Here is a 23,770-nt window from a genome sequence, read left to right as displayed (position 1 = left end):
CCTTGTCTGTGTTCTGCCTTCACAGGAGTCTGGGGTTTTTCCTTGCAGGATGTGGCTATAAGAACTATGGAGGAGGGGCAAGAAGAGTAGGCGGACAGGCAAGAAGGTATGTGAGCATGTTCCTGTGTATATGGCACAGGCGGTAGCGTGTGTAGAGTCCCAAAATAAGCTAAGAAGTGCCCTGGGTCACTGGGGCATGTGAAGAGAGGTGCAGAGACCCAACATATTCATATGAAGCACACAAAGAAACACACACGTGCACACAGGCATTAAGAAAAAAAGATTTTATTTCTTAATTTTGTTTCTTTTATGAAAGGGGAGGGTATATGTATGATAAGTATAATGCCCAAGGAAGTCAGAAGAGCTGGAGTTATAGGCAGTTGTGAATTGAAGCATTATCGTGAATGCTAGAAACTGAACTTTGGTCCTCTGCAAGAACACATGCTCTTCCACTAGGCATGGTTGTAAACCTCTTTAATCCCAGTACTTAGGACAGAAGCAGGCGGCTCTGCCTAATCTACATAGTTAAGTTTCTGGACAGCCAGATTATATAATAGAGAAACTCTGTCTCAAAAACAAAAACACCCAAAGAAGTAAAATAACAGTACAAATTTAACTACTTAGCCATCTCTCCAGTGTCAATGGATATATTCCTTTTTTTTTTTTTTTTTTTTTTTTTTTTTTTTTTTTTTTTTTTTATGGTGTTCTACCACTGAGCTATATCCATAGCTCGATTTGTGGTTTTTTTTTTTTTTTTTAATAAACAGTTTCACTAAGTTGCCCAGGCTAATAACATTTGAACTTATTTTGTAGCCCATGCTTCAATTTTTAAAAAATGTTTATTTTTAACTGTGCATGTGTGGTGGGCAGTGGGGGGATTTAAATGTGGCTCTAGGAGGTCAAAAATGTCTGATCCCCCGGGGAGCTGGATTATAGGCAGTTGTAGGCTGCAAGATGTCGATTTTGTGAACCAAATTTGGGTTCTGGCAAGTAGTTTTACGCAGTGAACCGTCTTGATGACCTTGTTCTCCCCATCCTCCTCCCTCTACCTCCCAGATGCTATGATTACAGGTGTGTGTCACTGAACTCAACACGGGCCTTCTTTTCTTACATACAAACCACTGAACTGAAGAAAGAAATGAGTTAACAGGGAGGCAATGCCCTTACTACATTTACGCTGTGATATGACACAATTATCAACTCCCAAACTGATTGGAAATTTACATGCTAGCTATACATAGTGGTGTACACGTGTAATCCCAGTTTTCAGGAGACAAAGAGATGATGACTGCAAATTCCAAGCAAGCCTGGGTTATACAGATGGAGAATTTTTGTTTGTTTAGTGCAGGGAATAGTTGTGCTTCAGAAAGAGATGCAGGATTGGGGCTGGAAATCCCCCACCTAAGATCACATGTGAAAACAAAAGTCCCCAGTCCTCTCATGGAAACGCCTAACCTGGAAGGTTGGGGTGGGCTAGGAAGTACATGGAAAAACCCAGAATGGGCCAAGTGGTTCCAGAGACTACCCTTCCCATGCTTCTGAAGTACAGTGAAGGTTCTGGAGAAGAATCTTCAGGGCATTCTGGGTAACATTCTCTAGTCCTAGTGAGCAAGAAGGAAGACATGTGGTCTCTCCTGAGGTCAGGTAGCTTGGAGGTACTTAAAATTAGCACTCCAACCTAAGATGCCCCTTCTCTCAGAACTCTGCTGTCCTTGGCTGTCACACACAAATAGTTTAGCATCTGCACACTGGTGAGCAGAGGTACAGAGAAGCCTGGATGTGTCCTCCATTCCTAGGGACTCCCTGCAGAGGATCTGTACAGGACAGCAGGTCCCTTCTGTTTGAAGCTGCTTCCATCCAGGGCCACATGAAAATGGAATAGTTTTCATGGTACTAGAAAGATCATTAGCAGTAGTTGGCCTCACTGTATCCACTGAGCTAGTGCTCCTTAAGATTGCAGAGAAGACAGCAATTCTAGGCCCCACTCAGTTCCAGATAAGTGACCTAACATAGCTCCCACAGGGTGCTACCCCTTGAGTACTAGACTAGAAGTAATCAGAACCTCTGAAACACCAAGTGCTACTGTATAAGCTACCTGCCAGGTATCTAGCTGGCTTCTAAGGATACACTGCACCTTCACCTGGAAACATGGTCCTGGATGTCATCTCTAGGCAAGGCACGAGCAGAACAGGATGATGGTGGTCAAGTCTAATAATTAGTCTATTGGGAGAACCATATTCAAAAGCAGTGTGTCCTACCACTGAGACCTTCCTGTCCACATTACCATTCTAAGTTCTCAGGTTTCATCTTTGCCTAGGATCCAGCTTAGGTGCTACCACACTCTAATGACTATAAGGTGCCATGCTTTGCACCCCACATCCCCAATACAAAGGTATCTAGAGCAGGCCTGGAATCATGATGAAGTATCAGCTGTCCTAGCAGAGCCATTCCATCCCTTTTTAAAACCAAAGCAGTGGTCCTAAGTACTGAAACAAACCTTCAAGTGCACTGGCCGAGGGACTTTGACCAGCACAGATTCTGCTGCTGCTCCCAACCTCAAGGCCCAACTTGATCCCACACAACCTGAGATGAGAAATGCATGAAATTCCATCGTACTTTCACACCTTGCCTTCGAGTACTATTTTCACCTCTACCAAGAGGAAAATCAATGTTTATTGAAAGCTACAAACCCCTTTAACCAGTGTCCTCCTCAAAAGCTTCTATTCTAGTGTAAGCTACATAGCTCACAATGCTTTCTTTTTCTTTTGTTTATCCTCATTTAAAGAATGACAATGTATTGTTCGGCAGTGGTGATGCACACCTTTAATCCCAGCACTTTGGAGGCAGAGGCAAGTAGATATCTGAGCTCCAGAATAGCCAGGGCTACACAGAAAAACCTTGTCTGGGAAAAAAGGAGACAAAAACAACAACAAAAAAAGGAAAGAAAGAAAATGAAAATGTGAGAAAAAGGCAATTCTATTTTAAAACAATGATATGTTTTGTTTTTCAAAGCAGGGTTTTTCTGTGTAGCTGAGATCTGTTATGTCCTGGAACTAGTTCTGTAAACTAGGCTGGCCTCAAACCCAGAGATCTGCCTGCCTCTGCCTCCTGAGTGCTGTAACTAAAGTTGTATGGCACCACCATCAACCACTACTGCTGGCTAAAGTAATAATTCTTCTGACAACAAGTATCTGTACTTTCTCACAGGGCAGTCAGTGATTCTGCATGTTTCTGAGGAGTTTGAGGAAGACTCCAATGGCCTGCCAGACCTTACCAAGGCGGTAATACCTCCAAAACTGTGGGGCCGATCACTTCCAGAGAAATATGATCTAACTTTATCATAATCTTTCAGTTTTCAAGGAAATTGCAAGAGTTGCATTATTTTCTACAGTGTGGTAAGCACATGGAGCGGCCCAGCCCAGAGCTCCTGGCCCTGCTGTGTGCAGCACTCTTACCTGAACCAACCATTCCAAGCAGTTCTCAGAAACAGAATGTAACAACTGGAAGAGATTTGGTCAAGCAAATGCAGCTCAGCTCATGGCTGGTACAGAAGGCCTACTGCCTCAGACACATGCTGGAGAGGACACAGAGCTTATTAAGCATATCTTTAATAAACCTGGGCTATGCCATGGCAGAAGCTAAGCCAGAGCATATGGACACAACAGAAAAAGGAAGGTTCTGGAACAGCACTTTTAGGGGCCTATGATAGCCCCCAGACACAGGGTAGGTAGCATTTTAGACCCAATCTGGACCCAGTCATCTACAGGTCTCACTGGACCAAAGCCTCCTCAAGTGTGGGAAGGGTCAGACAGCATACTGGCAACCTGGCGCCAGTTGAGGGGTATGCTCAGAACTCTTCATGCACATTGCGGGCATAGTCCATTAGCTTGCTGCCAGTGAAGAACTCACTGTACTTGAGGATCTCCTCAGGCTCCAGGTGGTGGTTCTGGTTCTCATCAGCAATGGCAATCATCTGTTTGGCTTCATTGAGGGCATTGTATTCATTCATGGGGTCCATGTAGTTCTATGAGATCCAGGCTTAAGTCAGTAACCTATACCTAATACGGTTGTCAATACCTGTACCCACAGCTGCCACACCTACATGCCAGCGAAAAGGTCACCTGAGAAGTGGGGCTAGTATGTGCTTTCTCTTCTGGTCCCATAAGAATCTCTTAACACAGGGCCAGGAATGCAGCTCTGTGATAGAATAATTATTTAGCATGTTTAGAGGCCCTGAGTTTCATCCTAAGCACCAAAACAAATTCCCAGATGCCTTCCACAGACAACAGGTTTCATAGGACCTTCCCATTTCGTCAATCTGAACATTAATGCTGATGCCCATTGTCTCAGGTCATCATGTAGGCAAGCCCCCTTTCTTTTGGTACTTTGCTGTAGGATTAGCCCACAACCTCCAAACCCAGAGTCCTTCCTGGGAGACAACATTTATAAGCTCCCTTGCTTACCTCCAGCTCCTCCATGGTCACAATCCCATCATGGTTAGAATCAATCAGTTCCTCAAATTCTTTCTTCCTGTCTTTCACCCAGTTATCATCGATGTCTTGGCCTTGCTGGTTTTCAACAGTACCCACAGGCAGGGAGATGAACTCAGGCAGAGATAACTGCTTATCACCATCCTGGTCTATAGGGAAAGAGTTTAAGGGAGGTAGTATTCAGTTGGGGCTTTACCTAAAATCTACTGAGTACCACTCAAGAACATCCTTAGAAAACAAATAGACCAGGCCCACCCACCCTGAAGCTTGGTATCCTCATTCAATGCTCCCAGCCCATTGGTCACCCTCAGGCCTAAAACAGTGTCATAGTGGGGAAAGGCCTTACCCAAGTCCCGAACGATCTCCTTGACCATGAACTTGAGCATGCCCCGGCTGTGCTCAGGGTGAAGGAATGAAAGGAACTCGTCCTCATTCAGCAGCAGGTCTGCAGGAGGATTGTCTGCCTGATACCAGCGATCTCTGAGGTTCCCAAGGACTTCCTGTGCTGCAAGAGGTACATCTGTGACTATCTTGGCATGCTAGACACTAATGCAAGCACTCATAAAGTTCTATAAGGCTCTGCTTGAACTTAAGGTCATCATTTACCAGGCTCAAGACAAAGGGTTGCTAGTCTACCCAGAAGAACCCAGATCTTGGGGAAGGGACACACAAACCCCCAAAGACTGCCCAATCTGCTGTCCTTGCACACTCCAAGCTGTTTATTCCTCAGCAGAAATGGAAATTTCACTGAGACTGAGGTTGACTCACTCTTATTGACGTCTATAGGAACAAAGGTGTCACTTTTGTTCCTCTCTACATTTCTCATGTACATTATCATTCAGAGAGCATAGAATGCATAAAACCCAGTTTCTAGAAATGACTGAGGTAGTGAGCTAAGCTTCCCATGGACTCCCCTTGTTTTTCTAAACAATGGCTGCCTATGCATCCTCCGATGTCTACCATGTTTCCAGAGCAGAAATGATCTTTCTCCATCTGGGATTTAACATAGTGACTAAGTTCTGATGTCTTGGTTACTCAGTTCTAGGAACCTTAAGAATCCCTGCCTGCCTTCATGGCCTTACCCTATTGTCCTGAGTCTGTCTCTGGTCATATCCTAACTATAGCAGTTCCCCTCTGACCCATCAGGTACCTGAGCACCACAGACAGACCAAGTGGCATTCATGCATAGTATTTTCTGGGTTAATCTAACCTGAACAATAGGGCTCATTTAAAGGATGATAAGGAATGAAATATGTTAGCACAACTCTGTAGTCCCAGCTGCTTGGAAGGCTAAAGCAGGCAGATCATTTGGATGACTGTCTCAAAAAGTAAAAGTAAATATAAAAATGTGATACAAGGCAGACTTCTCTATCAAGGCTTCACCATGCATTACACATGGAGATATGGGTCCCTTCCAGGATCCTACAACTGCTCAGATTACCCCCAGACAACCAGAGGCTTTTCAATGTGCCGAGGTCAAGGATGTGACTCAATAGTCTAGAGCATTTAAATACATGAATCCAAGTAATGCTGTGTGGGGAGGTTTAGGAGGTGAGGCCTTTTTGCAGAAAGTGTACCACTAGGGGCAGGCTTTGAGTTTATGGTCTCACTCACTTCAGGTCATGCTATCTGTTTCATGCCTAAAGCTCAAGATACCCACCATTATGGACTCTAACCCTCTGGAACCATAAGCCCAAATAAAGTCCTTTTTGTATATTGCCTTGGTCATGGTTCTTTATCATAGCAACAGAAAAGAGACTAATAGAGAGGTTGGTACCAGACAATAGGGTGTTGCTATAAAAAAAAAAAAAAAAAAAAAAAAAAAAAAAACCTGACCTGTTGGTTTGGGGAAGAATATGGAAGACCTGTGAACTCTGGAATCAAAAGGGCCATTACAGTAGGAATCTGAAAGAGAGTAGTACTAGGAGCAATGCTAACTGTGGAGGCCCAGCTCAAAAGGTTTCAGAGGGAAACAATATTGGCAACTGGACTAGAGGGCATTTGGGCATTCTGGTGATATTTTGGCAAATAATCTGGCTGCCTTTTGCCACTGTCCCAAGAATTCACATGAGGCTAAATTTAAAAGTAATGGAATAGAAGTTGTAGAGATGACTTGGGCACTAAGAGAACTGACAACTTTTTCAGAGAATCCAGGTTCAGTTCCCAGAATCCATATGGCAGTGCACAATGTCTAACTCCAGGGAATCTCACATCTTCTAGTTTTTTTGGACACTAGAAATTCACATGGTGCATATAAATACTGAGGGACCCTAAGGGCTCTTACAGTCCCACACCCCCCTTACAGCTTCCCCTTCCCATTTAGGGTTTTACAGCTCCCCTCTCTCACTGAGGGCGTTTATAGTCCCACACTCCCCTCTCTCACTGAGGGCATTTATAGTCCCACACTCCCCTTGCAGCTCCCTTCTCTCACTGAGAGCTTTTGCGGTCCCACACCCTCCATGAAGAAGTACTTCAACCTTATCTGGGCAGCCCCTGGAATGTAGGGCGGAGGTCCTGGGATGCAACCCACATTGGCAGAAGCCAATCGACTTAAAAGTCAACCTAACTCAGAAATGCTTGCATGTCTGTACACCATCGCTATAGCCCACCTGTTACAAAGTGTATAAAAACTATACTGACGATGGCTAGGGGTTGCCTCTCCTCTGGATGTAGGCCACCCCAGTACACTGGACTAATAATAAATCCATGCTTTTGCATGGATCTCTAATCTCAAGTCTCATTCAAGAGAGCCTACACACGCGCGCACACACACACACACACTTGCACACACAGGATGGGGGGAGAAATGGGCTTTCTTTGGCAGAGATTTAAGCCTGTATAAGATGGTATATAATATACTAAATCATAAATCTGTGGTATGGTTATTAGTATTTATACAATACAAGTCTACAATAAAAAAACAAGCAGGGAAGAAAAAAATAAAAAATGTGCAGTTCAGAGAAAAGAAAGTAGACTAAGAAGCTTAATATTATAACTAAGACGTGCTGGAAAAGCTTGTAATTTGTTAAGGAGATTAGTGTCATTAAAGAGGCCTAATTTGCACAGGAGCAAAGGGAAGGAAGATCCCATTTGGCTAAACTTCCAATTTACAAAAGGAAAAGGCCTAAGGAATTTTCTGCTCCTAGAAAGAAAGCGATAAAAACTGCGATTAACATGGTTCAAAGGGGAACCATCCCAAGTTGATTTGTAGGGTATGACACATGGTACTAGCTTTAGAAGCATAAGAGATCCAAGGGTGAAGAGGTGACAGAATCCTCGTCTACAATCTAAAACTGAGGCTGAGGCTAGGCAGCTGTGGCAGGGAGGCCCTATGTGAAGGCCCTGGAAGGCTACCAAGTGCATGTGTAAAAGTAAAGGTGGGTTGTGGTAGAAACCCCATCATGTTGAAGATGCCAGACTTGTGGGGTATCTGCCAAGGAGAGCAGCATACGAGCAGTTGGATCAACCCAGGAGAGACATATATGCTATAGGCAGCACAGCAGAAGGGACAGTGCCTTCTGAGCCCTTTGATATTGGACATGGTGCTATAGGATTTGGTGTTTGTCCTGCTGGATTTCAGTCTTACATTGGTCCAGTATTTTCTCACCATGCTACCTTTAAGAATAGTAATGTATATTCTGTGCCATTTTATGTTGGAAGTATATAATTTATTTTTCATTTTACAAGGCATTACAGTCAACAGATTGTCTTGTGTCTCAGAAGAGACTTTGGACTTTTACACAGTGCTTATGTAAAGACTATGGAAGAGCTGGTGAGATGGCTCAGCAGTGAAGAGCACTGGCAGCTCTTCCAGAGATCCTGAGTTCAATTCCCAGCAATCACTGAAGCCATCTTCTGGTGTGTCTGAGGACAGAGATAGTGTACTCATATATAAAATAAATAAATCTTAAAAAAAAAAAGGACTATGGGAGACAGAGTGCCTTGCTTATAAAAACAGAATTTCTATGAGATTACAATTGACTGTGTTCAGTCAGCCCAGAAAGAAATGTCTGTTAAGACAGCCTGTCACCCAAAAGTCTGTCTCTCCTTGGACAGTGTAACAATTTCTTTACTTCCAAGACTTGCATCCCATTCCTATAAAGGATTACAGCCAGCTTTCCCCCCTGGTAGACCCTTCAGTTTCCCACGGGAGAAAGACTGCCTCTCCTTAACAGACACATTAATAGACACAGTATCAAAGCTGAAGAGACTGCTCAGTGTTTAAGAGTACTTACTAGTTGCTCTACCAGAGATTCTGAGTTCAATTCCCAGCAACCACATAGTAGCTCAGAATCATCTGTAATGAGATCTAATGCCCTCTTCTGTTGTGTAGACATACAGCAAGACAGAGAGCAGTTATATACATAAATAAAACAAACCAAAAAAAGAATACATTTTGGAGGCTGGAGAGATGGACCAGCGCTAAAGAGCATTGGCTGCTCTTCCAGAGGTCCTGAATTCAATTTCCAGCAACCACAACCATCTGCAATGGGATCCAATGCCCTCTTCTCTCTGGTGTTCTCTTCTGGCATGCAGCCATATATGTAAACAGAGCACTCATATATACAGAACACATAAATAAATCTTTAAAAATAAAAAAAAAATAAACACAGTATCTTCTGTTGAAGGTCAGAACATGACTTCTTTCTGCCCTCTGCCTTGGAAATCTAAAAATGGGGAGCTGGGCATAGTGGTACATGGCTCGTTCCAGCACAAGAGAGGCCAAAGAAAGCAGATCTCTGTGCATTCTAATGCTTGAGAGGCCCTGTCTCAAAACAAAACAAAACAAAACAAACAAACAAACAAACAAAAAAACCAAGCAAATGGAGACTTGTGAAGTTGAACCAAAAGCATTTTATACTACTGTCATAGGAGGTCCCTGAAAACCAGAGAAAGACAAAAAATAGTCATACGGGCCAAGCGGTGTCCTGTTCTTAACAACTTGAATATACATAAATTGAAATACATCTCTCCTGCAACCCCTCTTTGCTTAGTAAGCTTTCCCATAGACCTTGAAGGATAGACAGAAAGATTGCCATGTGGTTTAGTCTTTGTCAAAATGTTTATGTGAAACTTTGCTACATCCTTAATACCTCTCCCCTTCCCCCAATCCAGAACATCTTTAGACTCTCACCCTAAGTTTTAGATTTTTTTTGTGAATGAATGTTAGAAGTTTAGATTTTATATGTATGACTGTCTTGCCTGCATGTATGTGTGTGTAACACATATGTGCCTGGTACCCAAGGTATCAGATTCCCTTGCAACCAGAGTTACAGATGACTGTGAGTCACCAAGTGGATGCTGGGAATTGAACCCAGATCCTTTGGGAAAAAAACCCAACCAAACAATAAATCCTTTTAACTTTTTAACTACTGAGCCTACTCCATACCACCTTATATTTTTTTAAATAATCAACAAAACTGCAAGTTAGTATATATGAGAAATAAAGCTGATTCACTGTACTTGAGGCTTGGGTTTTTTATGAACAGAGTTCGTTTTGAACCTATGCATGCACATTAAAGCTGTTCTTTTCTGAAAAAGTTTTGGTGTTCTCTCTTTTTGATCAAAACCTTACAACATTATGATATGGTCATGAGACAATAGGTGCCAGGAAGTAGAATGCAGTGGTTTTAATGAAATACATCTAGGCATAATGTTTTTGTACACTGTGTAACATTTACATTTGTGTTACTCAAATGCTGTTTTCTCTGCCCTCGTATCTTGTCTCAATCTGGACAGGGCACTGTGATGCTTATACTAAGACTCTAATAAAAGAAAAAAAAGTGATAATAAAAAATAAAGTGATCAGAATAAAGAATAGGGCAGGACGTCTGCCAGTTCAGGAAGGACAGAGGGAGATCAGGTCAGCCAAGAGGATGGAGGAATTGAAGCCAAGAAGAAGGGGTCTGGAGAAAGACCATGGAAATATACCTGAAGCTCAAAGAGTCAGATCAATAATAATATACAAGTACCATGGGATGGGCTGGGAGGGAGCTAGCTTGGCATATGAGGTTAAAGTAGATCACTGAACTGCTCAACTACTGAAGTGCAGTTTTAAATAAATCGTAGCTTCTCTGTGTGGTCACTGGGGACTAGCATAAAGTAAAGAAATACAGTCATCGATTAATTCATTTTTATGAAAGGTAATTCTTTTACAAGTGCCTCTCATAGTCTAGGCATTTAAACATGCAATCCTCAGTTGATGACACTGTTATGGAATGTAGTGGTCTGAATAGGTTTGGTCCCCATAGATTCATATATTTAAATCCTTGGCCACACAGATTGACTCTATTAGGGGGTGTGGCCTGACTGGAGGAGGTGTGGCCTAGTTGGAGGAAGTATGTTCCTGTGTAGATGGGCTTCCAGGTCTCCTAGTGCTCAAGAAACACCCTTCTGGTGCCTTTAGATCAAGATGTGAAACTCTTAGCTCCTTCTCCAACACCACATCCGCCTGCATGTTGCCTTGCTTCCCACTTGCCTGAATTAAACATTGTCCTTTATAAGAGTTGCATTGGTCATGGTATCTTTTCACAGCAATGAAACCCTAACTGAGACAAGGAGGTTTTGGAGGTGAGGCCTTGCTGAAGCCTCACTGAGAGTGAGCTTTTGAGTATTTATAGTCTTGCCCACTTCCAGTTCATTCTCTGCTTTATACCTGTAGTTCAAGATGTGAGCTCTCTACTTACTGTTGCCTTGCTTACTGCCTGTTACCATTCTGGACTCTGACCCTCTGGAACCATAGCTCAAATAAAGTTTAAGTTGCCTTTGGTGTTTTTTTTTTTTCCCCCACCCCCCACCTTTGGTGTTTTATCGCAATAGAAAACCAACTAATACACACAGGCTCAAGATCAGATGTGGCTGTGTAGGGACCTCAAGCATGAAAACCTTTGATAGTTGTCTTAGGGTTTCTGTTGCTGCAAATGAAACACCATGACCAAAAAGCAGGTTAGGAATGGAAGGGTTTATAAAGGTTTATTCCCATGTCACTGTTCATTACCAAAGTAAAATGGCCAGAGTGAGACTACACCCCAAAGAAGTCACAGAGGGAGTGCTGTGAGGGCACCAAGCTCTCTGAGGCTCTGAAGAGCACCTTCAAAACTGCCAACATCCTGGATAGGCGCATACTAGTCCCACTGGAGGAACAGGACAAGGGCCCTCAGGACCCTCCAATGAAGGACAATTAATGGAAACCCAAAGCACAATAAGGTAGGAAAAAGCAGACAACTGTTTTAGGAAGAGCATAACTGAAGAAATTTAAGAAAGGATAAAACTTGGTCATTCAGGGTTCCTCTAACCAACGAGCCCAGTACTGGGGAAGCTGAGGCAAGAAAACTGCAGCAAAGTCAAGGCCAACTTCACCTACAGTGTGATATTAATTAGACAGTGGTGCACACACCTTGACTGCCTCAGGGATCAGAGGTAGATCAGTCTCTGAGTTTGAGGCCAGTCTAGTAGACAAGAGAAAAAACTAGAGAATAAAAGAAAAGTACAGAACTAAAACACTAGTCATCATTGCTCTTGATGTGGGTCATCATGGTCAGTACATTTCCATGATTTCTGTGCTGCTACAAAGGTATGAGGTGCTACTTTGCAGACTGGCTTCTACTGAGGTCAGCTGCACAGACAGACTGAAACAGTAGAGCACAGGTGTTACAATATGCACATATGCCAAGAACTATATGTAACGTGACTAACCATGAGTGAAATATGGAGAATTATAGGACACCACAAGTCCTAACTTGCCAGAAAAGCCCTGTGAATGAATCACTGGATAGGGCCAAGGAAAGAGGTAAGGGGGAAGAGGTCTAGGACTAGAGACAGTAACAAGGGCCTTTATTTATGTTTTACAAACTAGTTATCCAGACTTCCCTTCCTGACAATTGCCCCTGAGGGCTTCCTAGTTCTCTCCGAGTCCTGTGTGCTCCATACCCCAAAGACCACTATGTCTAACATTACCTCCAAACCAGGCTGTCCACATTTCACCTGGAAGTGACATCACTCTTGAGGTCCCAGGGCACCACTGATTGTAGGATGTCATTGCCCAGCTTTCGTGACTCAAGACCTTGACAAAGGCTGCTCCTTCTACTAAAGACCTCTCTAGTTGGATTCAGGTCCTCCCTGTCTCTACTTTAAAGCACCAGATCCCAAGTCTCAAGTCAGGACAGAGTCAGCCCTCCACTCTTAGCCAGCCCACCCTATACCAGCACAGTGACCTCATATCCAGCTGGCTGGTACCCAGCACTCACTCTCCTCATCCACTTTGAGCTCCTCATGGTTCTTGATGGCCTCAGCAATCTCCCTCTCATTGTGGCCTTTGCTTGCCAAAAACTTCACTTTATATTCATCCCAGGACACATGGCCTAAAAAGAGATCACCTCTGTCAAGACACTTGGCAGAAAAATCATGAAAAAGACAGTTATTTTAGGACACCTGCTAGAAATCCTGAGCCACAGGCAGCCATAGGGCAGAGGGTAAAAACTCCTCTGTGTTTGTCTAGTACTATAGGAGGCTGAGGATGTGTGCAGCTCCAGATATCTTGCCAGGATGGCATTCAGAGGCATCAATACCCAGCCCACAGCTTTAGCCAGTATCCTGTACCAACTTCACCAGCAGAATCAGCTGGAATTTTCAGGGCCAAGAGAGATACTGGCTGGCAGCATGTGATGGAAGAACACCAGAAAGGACCCCAAAATTTTGAGAGATATTGGGTGGTTATAGTTTATTGAGAAGTAGTTTTAGTATGTAGGGTGGCCCTGAATTATTAAGATTCTGGTATTTTCTTTCTTTCTTCTTCTTTTTTTCAAAACAGGGTTTCTCTGTCTAACCTCAGCTATCCTGAAACTCACTCTATGGACCAGGCTGACCTGCAACTTAGAGATCCACCTGCCTCTACCTCCTGTGTACTGAGATTAAAAGCATGGGCCATACCGCATAGCCTAATAATATTTTTCAATTAAAATATTTGGGCCATAGCTAGGGAGATGACTCCCAGAGGAAACATTGGCATGAGGGCCAGAATTTGAGTCCCCAACATCTATATAACAGCTGCACAGATGTGGAGGCTCATCTTATCCCAACACTAAGAGGTAGATACAGGGAATCACTGGCACAAGCTGGTTATTTAGACTAATGAAATCAGTGAGCTCTGGACTCAAAATACCCAATGTTAATCTCAGCCTCCACAGGCATGTGTACACATGAATACACATATACATGGAATTTTACAAAAAAAAAAAAACAAAAAAAAAAAAAAAAAAACCACTTATATCAATGTAGTACTTGCTGAGTCCTTTTGTTTCAACAAACACACAGCTACCATCAGAAACTACCTCAAATCTTGAGCATCCCTAGCCCTACTGTGTCCTCTTGTGCTTTTCTGCTCCTTGGCCTGGGGACCTCTCCACTGTTCTACCCTTAAGGCTGGGGTCTCCTGCCTGACTTCACCCACTTCACCCGGCTCTGCCAATTGGGCCCACTGTACCATCACCATCAGGGTCCACAGCCCTGAAGTGTAGTTTGTTTTCCTTGACAGCCTCCTGGAAGTGCTCTGCTGTTTTCTCCATAATCCAGTGCTGCATCTCCTTAGCGCTGATCTTCCGGTCAGTGTTCACATCTACCCTATAAGCAGACAAAAAAGGCAAGCATCCAATCAGGCTCTAGGACTCACAGAAAAACAAATGCTTCTGGTTTCAAGAATTACACACAAGTAGCCACAAACTCACATTTCATTTGAAGTGTTATAGAAAACTCAGAGGCTGGGAGCTCACTAGGGGCCACGAGAGAGGACCAGGGGCAGTAAGGAAAATTGTGCGAGAGCAGTTAAATCAGGAACTGCTACTTGAGGACAAAATAGATCATCACTGGGGGGAAAAAAACTCTCCTACTTGAGGTAGGGTAGACAGAATTATAACCTTTTGTTCATTTATTTGTTTGTTTAGTTGGGTTTTCAAGTCAGAGTTTCTCTATGTAGCCCTGGTTGTCCTGTTGAACAAACTAACCTTGAACTCAGAGACACACCTACCTCTGCCTCCTGAGTACTGAGATTAAAGGCATGACCATACCCGACTCATAACCCTTCTAACCATAGCAGTTTACATACTTCAGCTAAACCATACAAACACCTTCACATGCAACAAATGTATAACAAAGACCCTTTGGAAACCTAACATTTTGTCCAAGAATAGAACCCAGCTCCTAGTGACAGCAATCTTGAAACTTGGGGACAGATTACAGGAATTCCAAAACAAAACACAGAGGGAATATCAAAAAGAATCTTCGTCTAAACTAGTAAAATGGCTCCGTGAGAAAAGGCCCTTGCCACCAAGCCTGACGATCTGCGTTTTATGCCAGGAAAGCACATGGTAGAAGAAGAGCAACACCTTATGCAAGCTGTCTATTTCCATTCATCTGTGCCCCCCCCCCCCATGTCCTTACTATCCACTGTGTCCTTAACAATTTATTATCTCCTTCTGCCCTAAACTTAAGGGCTTATGCCACCTAGCCCCTTAGCTACTCGCCCATAGCAGAGGCCACAGGCTCTCCCCAAGGCCTTACATGACAGTTATGTCATTCTTCCTCCAAAACGTGACGAAAAAGCCCCTCTCCTTCCTTACATCTGCCTTTTCCTCCTGAGACCCAGAAATCCCACCTAAACCCTCTGCCCAACAATTGGCCCCCAACCTTTAGTGAGAAATCAAGGACCAAATGAGAAACAAGATTAACATCAGAACCTCTCCTTACACCTTTCCTCCCTGTGGCTGTTATGTGGCTGCCTGTTGCCATGTGGTAGATCTCCCTGCCAGTAACTCAAATGGCATGGCTTTTTTCCTTCCTTACATGTTCTGCTTCAGGATTACGGTTAGGGCAGCTGCTGAGATTTACATCTTGTCCTCCCTGGGCTATTTTTCTTTTAAACTCTAACAAAATTGTCCTTGAGTTTCAAAAAATACTTAAATGTAAAAACTACAAAGACAAAAAAGGGTAGACATGGTTGCAGAAACTTTTATCCTAGCACTGAGAAAACAGTGATAGAGCCAGGTGATGTTGCACATTTTCAATCCCAGGATTTGGGAGATAGAGGCCTGCTGGTCTACATAGTGAATTCTAGGATAGCCAGAGCTATATAATAGAGAGATCATGTCTCAAAAAAACCACAAAGCAAGCAAGCAAGCAATCGTACAAGCAAGCAGACAAGCAGAAGCAGATGGACCAGTTGTGAGTACAAGGCCAGAGTTACACAGTGAGATCTTTATCTCAGAGAAGAAGAAAGAAGGAAGGGAGGGAGGGAACATAGGTACCCAAGCAAACCAGCCTGTGTCCCCCCTCCCCTCATCATCTCTTAATCTACTGATTTGTTAGACCTTTTCGTAGGTGGCCCTAGGTCAGACCTCTTTTTTTTTTTTTAAATAACAAATTTTAAATTTATTTATTATATATAAGTACACTGTAGCTGTTTTCAGACACTCCAGAAGAGGGCATCAGATCTCATTACAGATGGTTGTGAGCCACCATGTGGTTGCTGGGAATTGAACTCAGGACCTCTGGAAGAGCAGTCAGTGCTCTTAACCACTGAGCCATCTTTCCAGCCTGGTCAGACCTCTTGTACCTGAAATTATAACCTGCTAGGACTATTTTACTTTCCATTTGGCCTGACTTTATGCTTTTCAATTGATAAAATCTATAGTTGGAACAGTCATGCACAAAGAAAGTCCTTAATATTTGGGGCAGGGGCAGAAGTCCACCCTGAGGCCCACCTGGCCATCTAAGGCCTTCTAAGTCCCATCAAAGTACAAGGTACTAAAACAGTGGTTGTCAACTTTCCCCATGCTGCAACCCTTTAATATGGTTCCTCGTGCTGTGGTAACCCTCAACCATAACATTATTTTTATTGCTACTTCATGACTGTAATTTTGCTACTGTTATGAATCATAACGTAAATATCTGTGTTTTCCAAGAGTCTTAGGCCACCCCTGTAAAAGAGTCATCCATCCTCAAAAGGAGTCATGACTCTGCTGTGCTAGAAGAATAACTTATGGCAATTGAATTATCTCAAATGCTGGATCCCTTAGCATGCATTTGCAGGGGACACGTGAGACACTTACTTGGAAAAGATGACCATCAGCTTCCGCCGGCTTCTCCGTGGCTCTGAGTCCTCATCAAACCCATCCATGTCCTTTCCCAGGAAAACCTCCTGATGGAAGTCCTTGTTGAGGTGTCCATCCATCTCCAGCTTCACCCCATTCAAGTGGTCTGGGGGTATGATCTCATTTTCCTCCCTGTTGGCCGCTCTTTCCCGAGTAAGTGAGTGGTTGGCAGGTCTAGCATTTGCATCCATCAATAGGACAAGGCCCAAGAACCAGAGGCTATGAGCAGCCAGACCACAAAGGGAATTCTGCCTGGATGTCATTGCCACCAGCCAGACCATGGGACTCCTCCTGCAAGGTGCGAACCAAGAACAGGAGATAGTGGCCAAGAAGAAAGGGAATCACACCTCCAACTAGAGCCCTAGGCTCTAGGTTCCTAGCACTTGCCAAGAAAATTGAGGCAGATGATAGCAGGCTCCACAACCTAAGAGTCTACAAAGAAGACAGACCAGGCCAGGGGTGATGATGGCACATTCCTTTGTAGCTAGTTTTTGCTACTTGGTGGGTTCTTATTTTGCTCATCCTTTATCCCCCCTGGTCACAACCCCTATCACTAGATAGGAGAGAGAGGATAGAGGGGATAGAAAAGGAAATCTCTGAATCTAATTTCTTTCTTCTTGTTTCTTCTTTAAGCACAACTACTAACAAACCAAAATCAACCCCCCTGAAAAACTACCAACCACACCTCTCCAGGCCCTAGCATTTACATATCCTTTGAAAAGTTCCCAGAATTCCAACGTCACACAATTGCAGAAACTATCTGTAGATTTATGTTAAGTTGATATGTGATTGGACAGTGGAGGTAGGTGGAGAGGGATTGAAAAAAAAAAAAAATCAAGATGGAGCCAGGGAAAGCAGACTTAGATCATGGTGGCTGTAATCAGACATAGGTAGATATAAACATTTAAAGGGATTCTATAGGTCTTTATCTCATATGGAAGGGCATATCTTTGTCTATTGGATGTAATCTTACTGTGTAGAGGGTTTGTGAATTGAGAATCTATCATATAAACCCATTTGAAAAGTTACTGGACTGTTGTACCCTAACCCCACATACCAACAATACAACAAAGCAAATCTTACTCTATCCCTCCCTAATTACTATTACAGTGTTTACTATATGGCTGTGATCACTCACTCTCCAGATCCCAACTTGATCAGAGCTCTGTGACCTTGGTTAAGTCATCTGATCTTTGCTGTAGAGAGAACCTCTTATCAGCATCACCTGTCAATAAAAGAGCTATGGCCAATGAGCTGAGGCAGAAAATAGGAGGTGGGACATCTGGCAGGGGTAAAGAAAATTTTGGGGAGTGCTCAAGGATTTGTTCTGGAATGCTGAGGAGACCAGGAGAGGAAACCAGGCACGTAACTGAACCCAGGTAAAAATAAAACGGATAATAAGTTAAGAGCAAGTCAGAGAAGAAACAAAAGCTTATAGCCTAGGCATTTATTAATAACTGATTAGTCTCAGAGTTGTTATTTCAGGGAACAAAGTAGTAAGGAAGAAAAACTTACTTTTTTTTTTTTTTTTTAACATTTGGTGGTGTCTATTTCTCATGAGCTACCCTATTTTCCACCTCAGAATTTTGTGTGGGTTCAGGACCTTTGTATACTCTGTGCTGAATAACTGAACTATGGTCACTAGCAAACACTTGCACCAAACTAGCAAGACAACAAACAACTACACTTGTGCCTGTACCAACATTTGTCTTCAGTCACAGCCACCAAAGAATACTAGCAAACTTGAAGTGCTCAGGAAGTCTATTTGAGCACAGAACATGGAAATCACATTTACTTTTTCCAAAAATCTGTCAATTTTCTGGACTTCCTGGTACAGCTGTCTCCCCCCAAAAGGACCCTGTCTGACTTAGCTTCTTTATCCCAACACTGCCAATCAGAATATAAAAGACACTCAACCAGTGATGTCTCCAGAGACACTAAACTCTGGAAGAACTACTCAAAAGCATAGAGTAAAGCCATTGGAACAGTAGTTAAGGTGTGCCTTGGGAAGTACAATCAGTAGCCTGTGCTCCTAGGTCAGGATTTCAAGAGTTTCATCTTGTCATAGCTCCCATACACATCGGTTCCCAAAAAGTAGTCAAAAGGAAAGCTAGGGGCACCTGCAATGAAAGCAACAAAGGTACCCCTGACCTGCCAACAATCATGGTCAAATGACATTATATGTGTCAAAGTAAGTCACAACTGTTCTATTGCATAATTAGTTGCTAATCCCTGCCTGGGCCTAATTTCTAAATTAAACTTTGCTGTACCTATGTATAAACAGTCCACTCAGGACTTAGTTTCACCTAGGTTTCAGGCATACACAGGGTGGTTGGGGGAAATACCTGCACTTTCTTTGCCATCTTTAAATTCTGATAAAACCAGACTATATATTTTGTTTGTTTGCTTCTGTTTTTGTTTTGAGACAAGGTCTCACTGTGTAGCCTTGCTTGGCCAGGAACTTGCCAAGTAGACTAGACTGGCTTTGAAAGTATGGCAATTACAGGCAGGAGAATCAATAGTTCAAGGCCAGCCTCAGCTACATAGTAAGTTCAGGCAGGCTAAACGAAACCCTGTCTCGAAACTAATAACAAAAGAAGAAGAAAAGAAGCCATCAAAGTCTAAAAAACAACAGTTTAAAACAGTCCAAAAGCTATTAGGGGGCTGGTGACTAGCTCAGTAGTAGAGCATTTGACCAGCATTTAAGGTGCTGGATTAGATAGGAATGTAAATAAAGCCTTACTGTAAAAAAAGTGAAGTGAAAACGCTTTTAATTGTAGCACTGGGGAGGCAGCAGGCTAACCTGAGTTACAGTGCAGCTACTCTGGTCTACAGAGTGAGGTCTAAGACAGCCAGAGCTACACAGAGAAACCGCGTCTCAAAAAATGCCAACAAAAAAAAGTAAGTAAAAGCTCTGTCGATTTAAGTACTACCCTCAATAGTACCAGAGACAATTAACACTAAACCGGGCCAGGTATGAAGGTTTTGCACAGGCCTTCAATTTCCAACTCGTACTACTAGAATTCATGGCGCATATTTTACCAAAGAGGAAACCGAGGCAGAGATGCTGGACCACAGTTGAGGTCACAACGTCAGCCGGTAACAGAGCCCAAGCATCAGTTTCCCCGCTGCACAGTGAGTTCCGGAAGAGGGAAGAAGCAATGGGACAAGAGGGCGGGCGCACTCTTAAAAGGGCAGCCCGCGGGGTCAAGCCGACTCAGACCTGACAGGACCCAAACGCTAGACGAATGGCCTTCAAAGCCCGCCCCTCATAAGCGATTGCAGAGACCCCCTCACTCACCCCGGCTTTTTGTTGCGCCGGGTCTGGGGAGCGCAGTTGGGCGCCCGCAAAGTCGTACGCGGAACTTGGCTCAGGCCGCCGCCATCTTTCTTCCGGGAAGGGGCGAATAAGACAACCGGGAACCGTGAGAAAAAGCATAGCCTCGGGCGTGAATCTCGAAGCCACCATCTTTCTTACGGGCGGAAGCAGATCTGAAAAACAACCAATAGAAATGGCACGCGGGGTCACGTGTCAATCATCCTTGGACCGGCCTTAGCCTTCAGAGCCGCCCTGGATTTCAGCTCCAGGGAGTCTAAACGCTAGCCTCCGTGTGCCTTGGGGCTCCTCCCACGGTTACAAGAACTAACCTGACACGCCGGTCTCCGAGTCGCGCAGGCGCCTTCCAGCTTCCGCGCCTGCGCGACTCGGCGACCTTCCGCCCGCAGCATGAAGGTACTTAGGCGCGCTTGGCGGCACCGGGTGGTGCTGGGCCTAGGCGGCTTGGCGTTTTGCAGCACCACTCTGTTGTACTTGGCGCGCTGCGCTTCTGAGGGCGAAACGCCCTCCGCCTCTGGAGCCTCTCGACCCCGCGCTAAGGCCTTCTTGGCAGTGCTAGTGGCCAGTGCGCCCCGCGCGGTTGAGCGTCGCACAGCAGTGCGCAGCACGTGGCTGGCACAAGAGAGGCGTGGTGGACCCAAGGACGTGTGGGCGCGCTTTGCTGTGGGCACTAGCGGCCTAGGCGCAGAGGAGCGGCGTACTCTTGAGCTCGAGCAAGCACAGCACGGGGACCTGCTGCTGCTGCCCGCCTTGCGCGATGCCTACGAAAACCTCACGGCTAAGGTTCTGGCCATGCTAACCTGGCTGGATGAGCACGTGGATTTCGAGTTCGTGCTCAAGGCGGATGACGACTCTTTTGCGCGCCTGGACGCTATACTGGTGGAGCTACGTTCACGTGAGCCCCTACGTCGCCGGCGCCTCTATTGGGGTTTCTTTTCTGGGCGCGGACGTGTCAAGCCAGGAGGTCGCTGGCGAGAAGCTGCCTGGCAACTCTGCGACTACTACCTACCCTACGCTTTGGGCGGTGGGTATGTCCTTTCTGCGGACCTGGTGCACTATCTGCGCCTCAGCCGTGAATACCTGCGCGCATGGCACAGTGAAGATGTATCACTGGGCGCCTGGCTGGCACCAGTGGATGTGCAACGGGAGCACGACCCACGCTTCGACACGGAGTACAAATCTCGAGGATGCAGCAATCAATATTTGGTGACACACAAACAAAGCCCAGAGGACATGTTGGAGAAGCAACAGACGTTGCTGCAGGAGGGCCGGTTGTGCAAGCATGAGGTGCAGTTGCGCCTCTCTTATGTCTATGACTGGTCAGCACCACCCTCCCAGTGCTGCCAGCGCAAGGAGGGCATTCCCTGATGTCATTTCGGGTGCTGTGGCCTCTCCAGTCACAGGCCAAGCTGCCTGAACAATCTGGTCAAATTATTTGGGGTGAGCATGGTTTATCCATTTACTGTTGAGGCCTTGGGGCTGATGGCCAGAGACAGCTAACAATGTCTAGTCCATTGGGTGTGCTCATTATTAGTGGTCTTGTGTAAGGCCTACCCAAGGGCATCTGGTTATGGATGTGGAGATTGCATCTGCACCACATATACACTCCCTGGCCTGTATAAGGCCACCTATCAGCCATCTGGAGTGTGAGGCCAAGGGCCTCTTCACTTGATGAGCCCTCATTCTGCACTCTGCAGTTCACTGCTCATCTTGAATGTTCCTGCACAGCCTGACCTGCAGACTGTTGAATTCATCTCAAAATGTTACTTGTCAAAGTTGTCTTTGTGTGTTTGGACAAAGTTCCATTCTGTCGTGTCTCCTGTTTTTTATCTTTGGTCATGGACAAGTGTGAGGTTTGACTTGGTCTTCAAGTCAACTAGCTTAGAATTTCTGTCTCTGGATAGAGTTTGGTAAATATGATGCAGTTTGTTTAGAACCTATTTATAAATATTGTAGGCTTATAATGATAAAAATTTATAAAGGCAGGCAAATCTCTGGGTTCAAGGCCAGCCTGGTCTACAAAGTGAGTCCAGGACAGCCAGGACTACACAGAGAAATCCTTAAAAAGAAATTTAAGAATTCAAGTCTTAATTTATTTTTAACTCCTTAAGAAAAATACTTGTGTCAGAATTTGTATCTGTGGATCAATCTGTCAACTGCCTAAGAGACCAACCCCACTGCAGGGTGTGTTTAAAATGTAGAAGAATGTTTAAACTGTTCATTTCTCTTTCAGGTTTACACATAAGCCAATCCCTTTGTGTGTTTGTTCCTGAACAGACATTACTCTTAAAGCTTTTCAGGGAGCTTGAGTTTATGGACTGTGAGGTCCTTGGTGATTAGAATGTCTACTCAAAGTTTGTCTTTCAAAGTGGTTTATTCACACCAACATTCCTTACAATATCATGCTAATATAAAAGTTAAACAGATATGTCACCAAGCTGAGAACAGAAAATGCTGCTGCTAGTTGCACCAGGTAATCTCCAGTGCATACATTTCAGAAGCATCTCAGCCACTGCCCACTGTGAAGTCCTTGAGTTGTCAATTGTGGTAGACTGAAAGGAGGTCCTTGAGAGTGTGAGCCAGTAGCTAGTCAATGTTGGGCTTAAGTGGGCCAAGTAATAGCCCCCGGAAGTTTGGGGGTGACTGAAGCCAGAGCCACCAAGAGAGTCTCAAGTCTTCTTGATATCAACACGGAGGCTATAGAAGCCTTTTCACAGGAGTATTGACAGTATGATCCTGGAGACCATCCCCAACATTCTCATTTTTGTATCATTTCATTGGGCAGCAGCTTTGGAATGGTTCATTCCCACATCACTACCACCTTGGGGTTAGTTCATTATCATATCAAGGCCTATCCTGGACTAGGCTCCTAGTGAGCTGCAGAGTGGGCTGCCAGTGGGCTTCTGAGGCATAGCTCTTATCAAAGTTACCTGGTGGCAAACTCAAGCATGTTATTTCAAGTCACACAAAAAGGCTTTTGAGTTACACAACACGGTTTTTAAGCTTTGTTCCATACAAGCTTCCACAAAGATCTTCAGATTTCTTGTTTCTCAGCAAAATTCCAGGAATCCACACCTGAGTTGAGATTCTCTCTTAAGGAAATAATATTTGCTATTGTACTGGCTGGTTTTGTGTGTCTGCTTGACACAAGCTGGAATCAACATAGAGAAATGAGCCTTCGTTGAGGAAATGCCTCCATGAGATCCAGCTGTAAGGCATTTTCTTAACTAGTGATCAAGTGGGGAGGGCTCAGCCCATTGTGGTGGTGCCATCCCTGGGCTGGTGGTCCTGGGTTCTATAAGAAAGCAGGCTGAGCAAGGCAGGGGAAGCAAGTGAGTAAGTAAGTAACATCTCTCCATGGCCTCTGCATCAGCTCCTGCTTCCTGACCTGCTTGAGTTCCAGTCCTGACTTCCTTTGGTGATGAACGGCAGTGTGGAAGTGTAAGCTACATAAATCCTTTCCTCCCCAACTTGCTTCATGGTCATGATGTTTTGTGCAGGAATAGAAACCCTGACTAAGACAGCTATTTAACATAGCACCCTGACCATACAAACTTTAAAAATATTACATACCCCCTTTTAATGTAAAAAAAAAAAAAAAATTGAGAGTATACTTAGAAAAATATAATAAAGTGGCTAATCTGAGCTGGCCTTAACCTCCAGCTTTGGATGATGTTGCAATCTCTGCTATTTTAATGGGACTGATGTTTGGGGTTTTGTTTTTATGAGACAGGGTCTATATATGTAGCCTAGACTAACTAAACTTGAACTCAATCCTTCCTAATCTGACTACTGAGATT

General features: G+C 44.3%; 2 protein-coding genes across 2 annotated transcripts; one reads left to right on the top strand and one right to left on the bottom strand.

The window, feature by feature from the left end:
• Nucleotides 1-3,590: 3,590 nt before the first annotated feature.
• Nucleotides 3,591-20,041, bottom strand: SDF4 (stromal cell derived factor 4). The gene is made up of 7 exons (XM_080922026.1): nt 19,935-20,041; nt 16,592-16,924; nt 13,972-14,108; nt 12,737-12,850; nt 4,837-4,995; nt 4,464-4,639; nt 3,591-4,024 (listed from the first exon to the last, which is right to left on the bottom strand). Exons 2-7 carry the CDS (start codon nt 16,912-16,914, stop codon nt 3,848-3,850), a joined length of 1,086 nt encoding a protein of 361 aa, XP_080778152.1. The 5' UTR covers nt 16,915-16,924; nt 19,935-20,041; the 3' UTR covers nt 3,591-3,847.
• A 319-nt stretch (nt 20,042-20,360) lies between these two features.
• Nucleotides 20,361-23,535, top strand: B3GALT6 (beta-1,3-galactosyltransferase 6; the record flags this gene model as incomplete). Its single annotated transcript, XM_080921636.1, has 1 exon — nt 20,361-23,535. One exon carries the CDS (start codon nt 20,361-20,363, stop codon nt 21,336-21,338), a length of 978 nt encoding a protein of 325 aa, XP_080777762.1. The 3' UTR covers nt 21,339-23,535.
• Nucleotides 23,536-23,770: the final 235 nt, after the last annotated feature.

This window comes from Micromys minutus (assembly GCF_963924665.1).
Source record: "Micromys minutus genome assembly, chromosome: 9".
NCBI classification, from domain to species: domain Eukaryota; kingdom Metazoa; phylum Chordata; class Mammalia; order Rodentia; family Muridae; genus Micromys; species Micromys minutus.
This window is presented reverse-complemented; position numbering and strand designations above follow the sequence as displayed.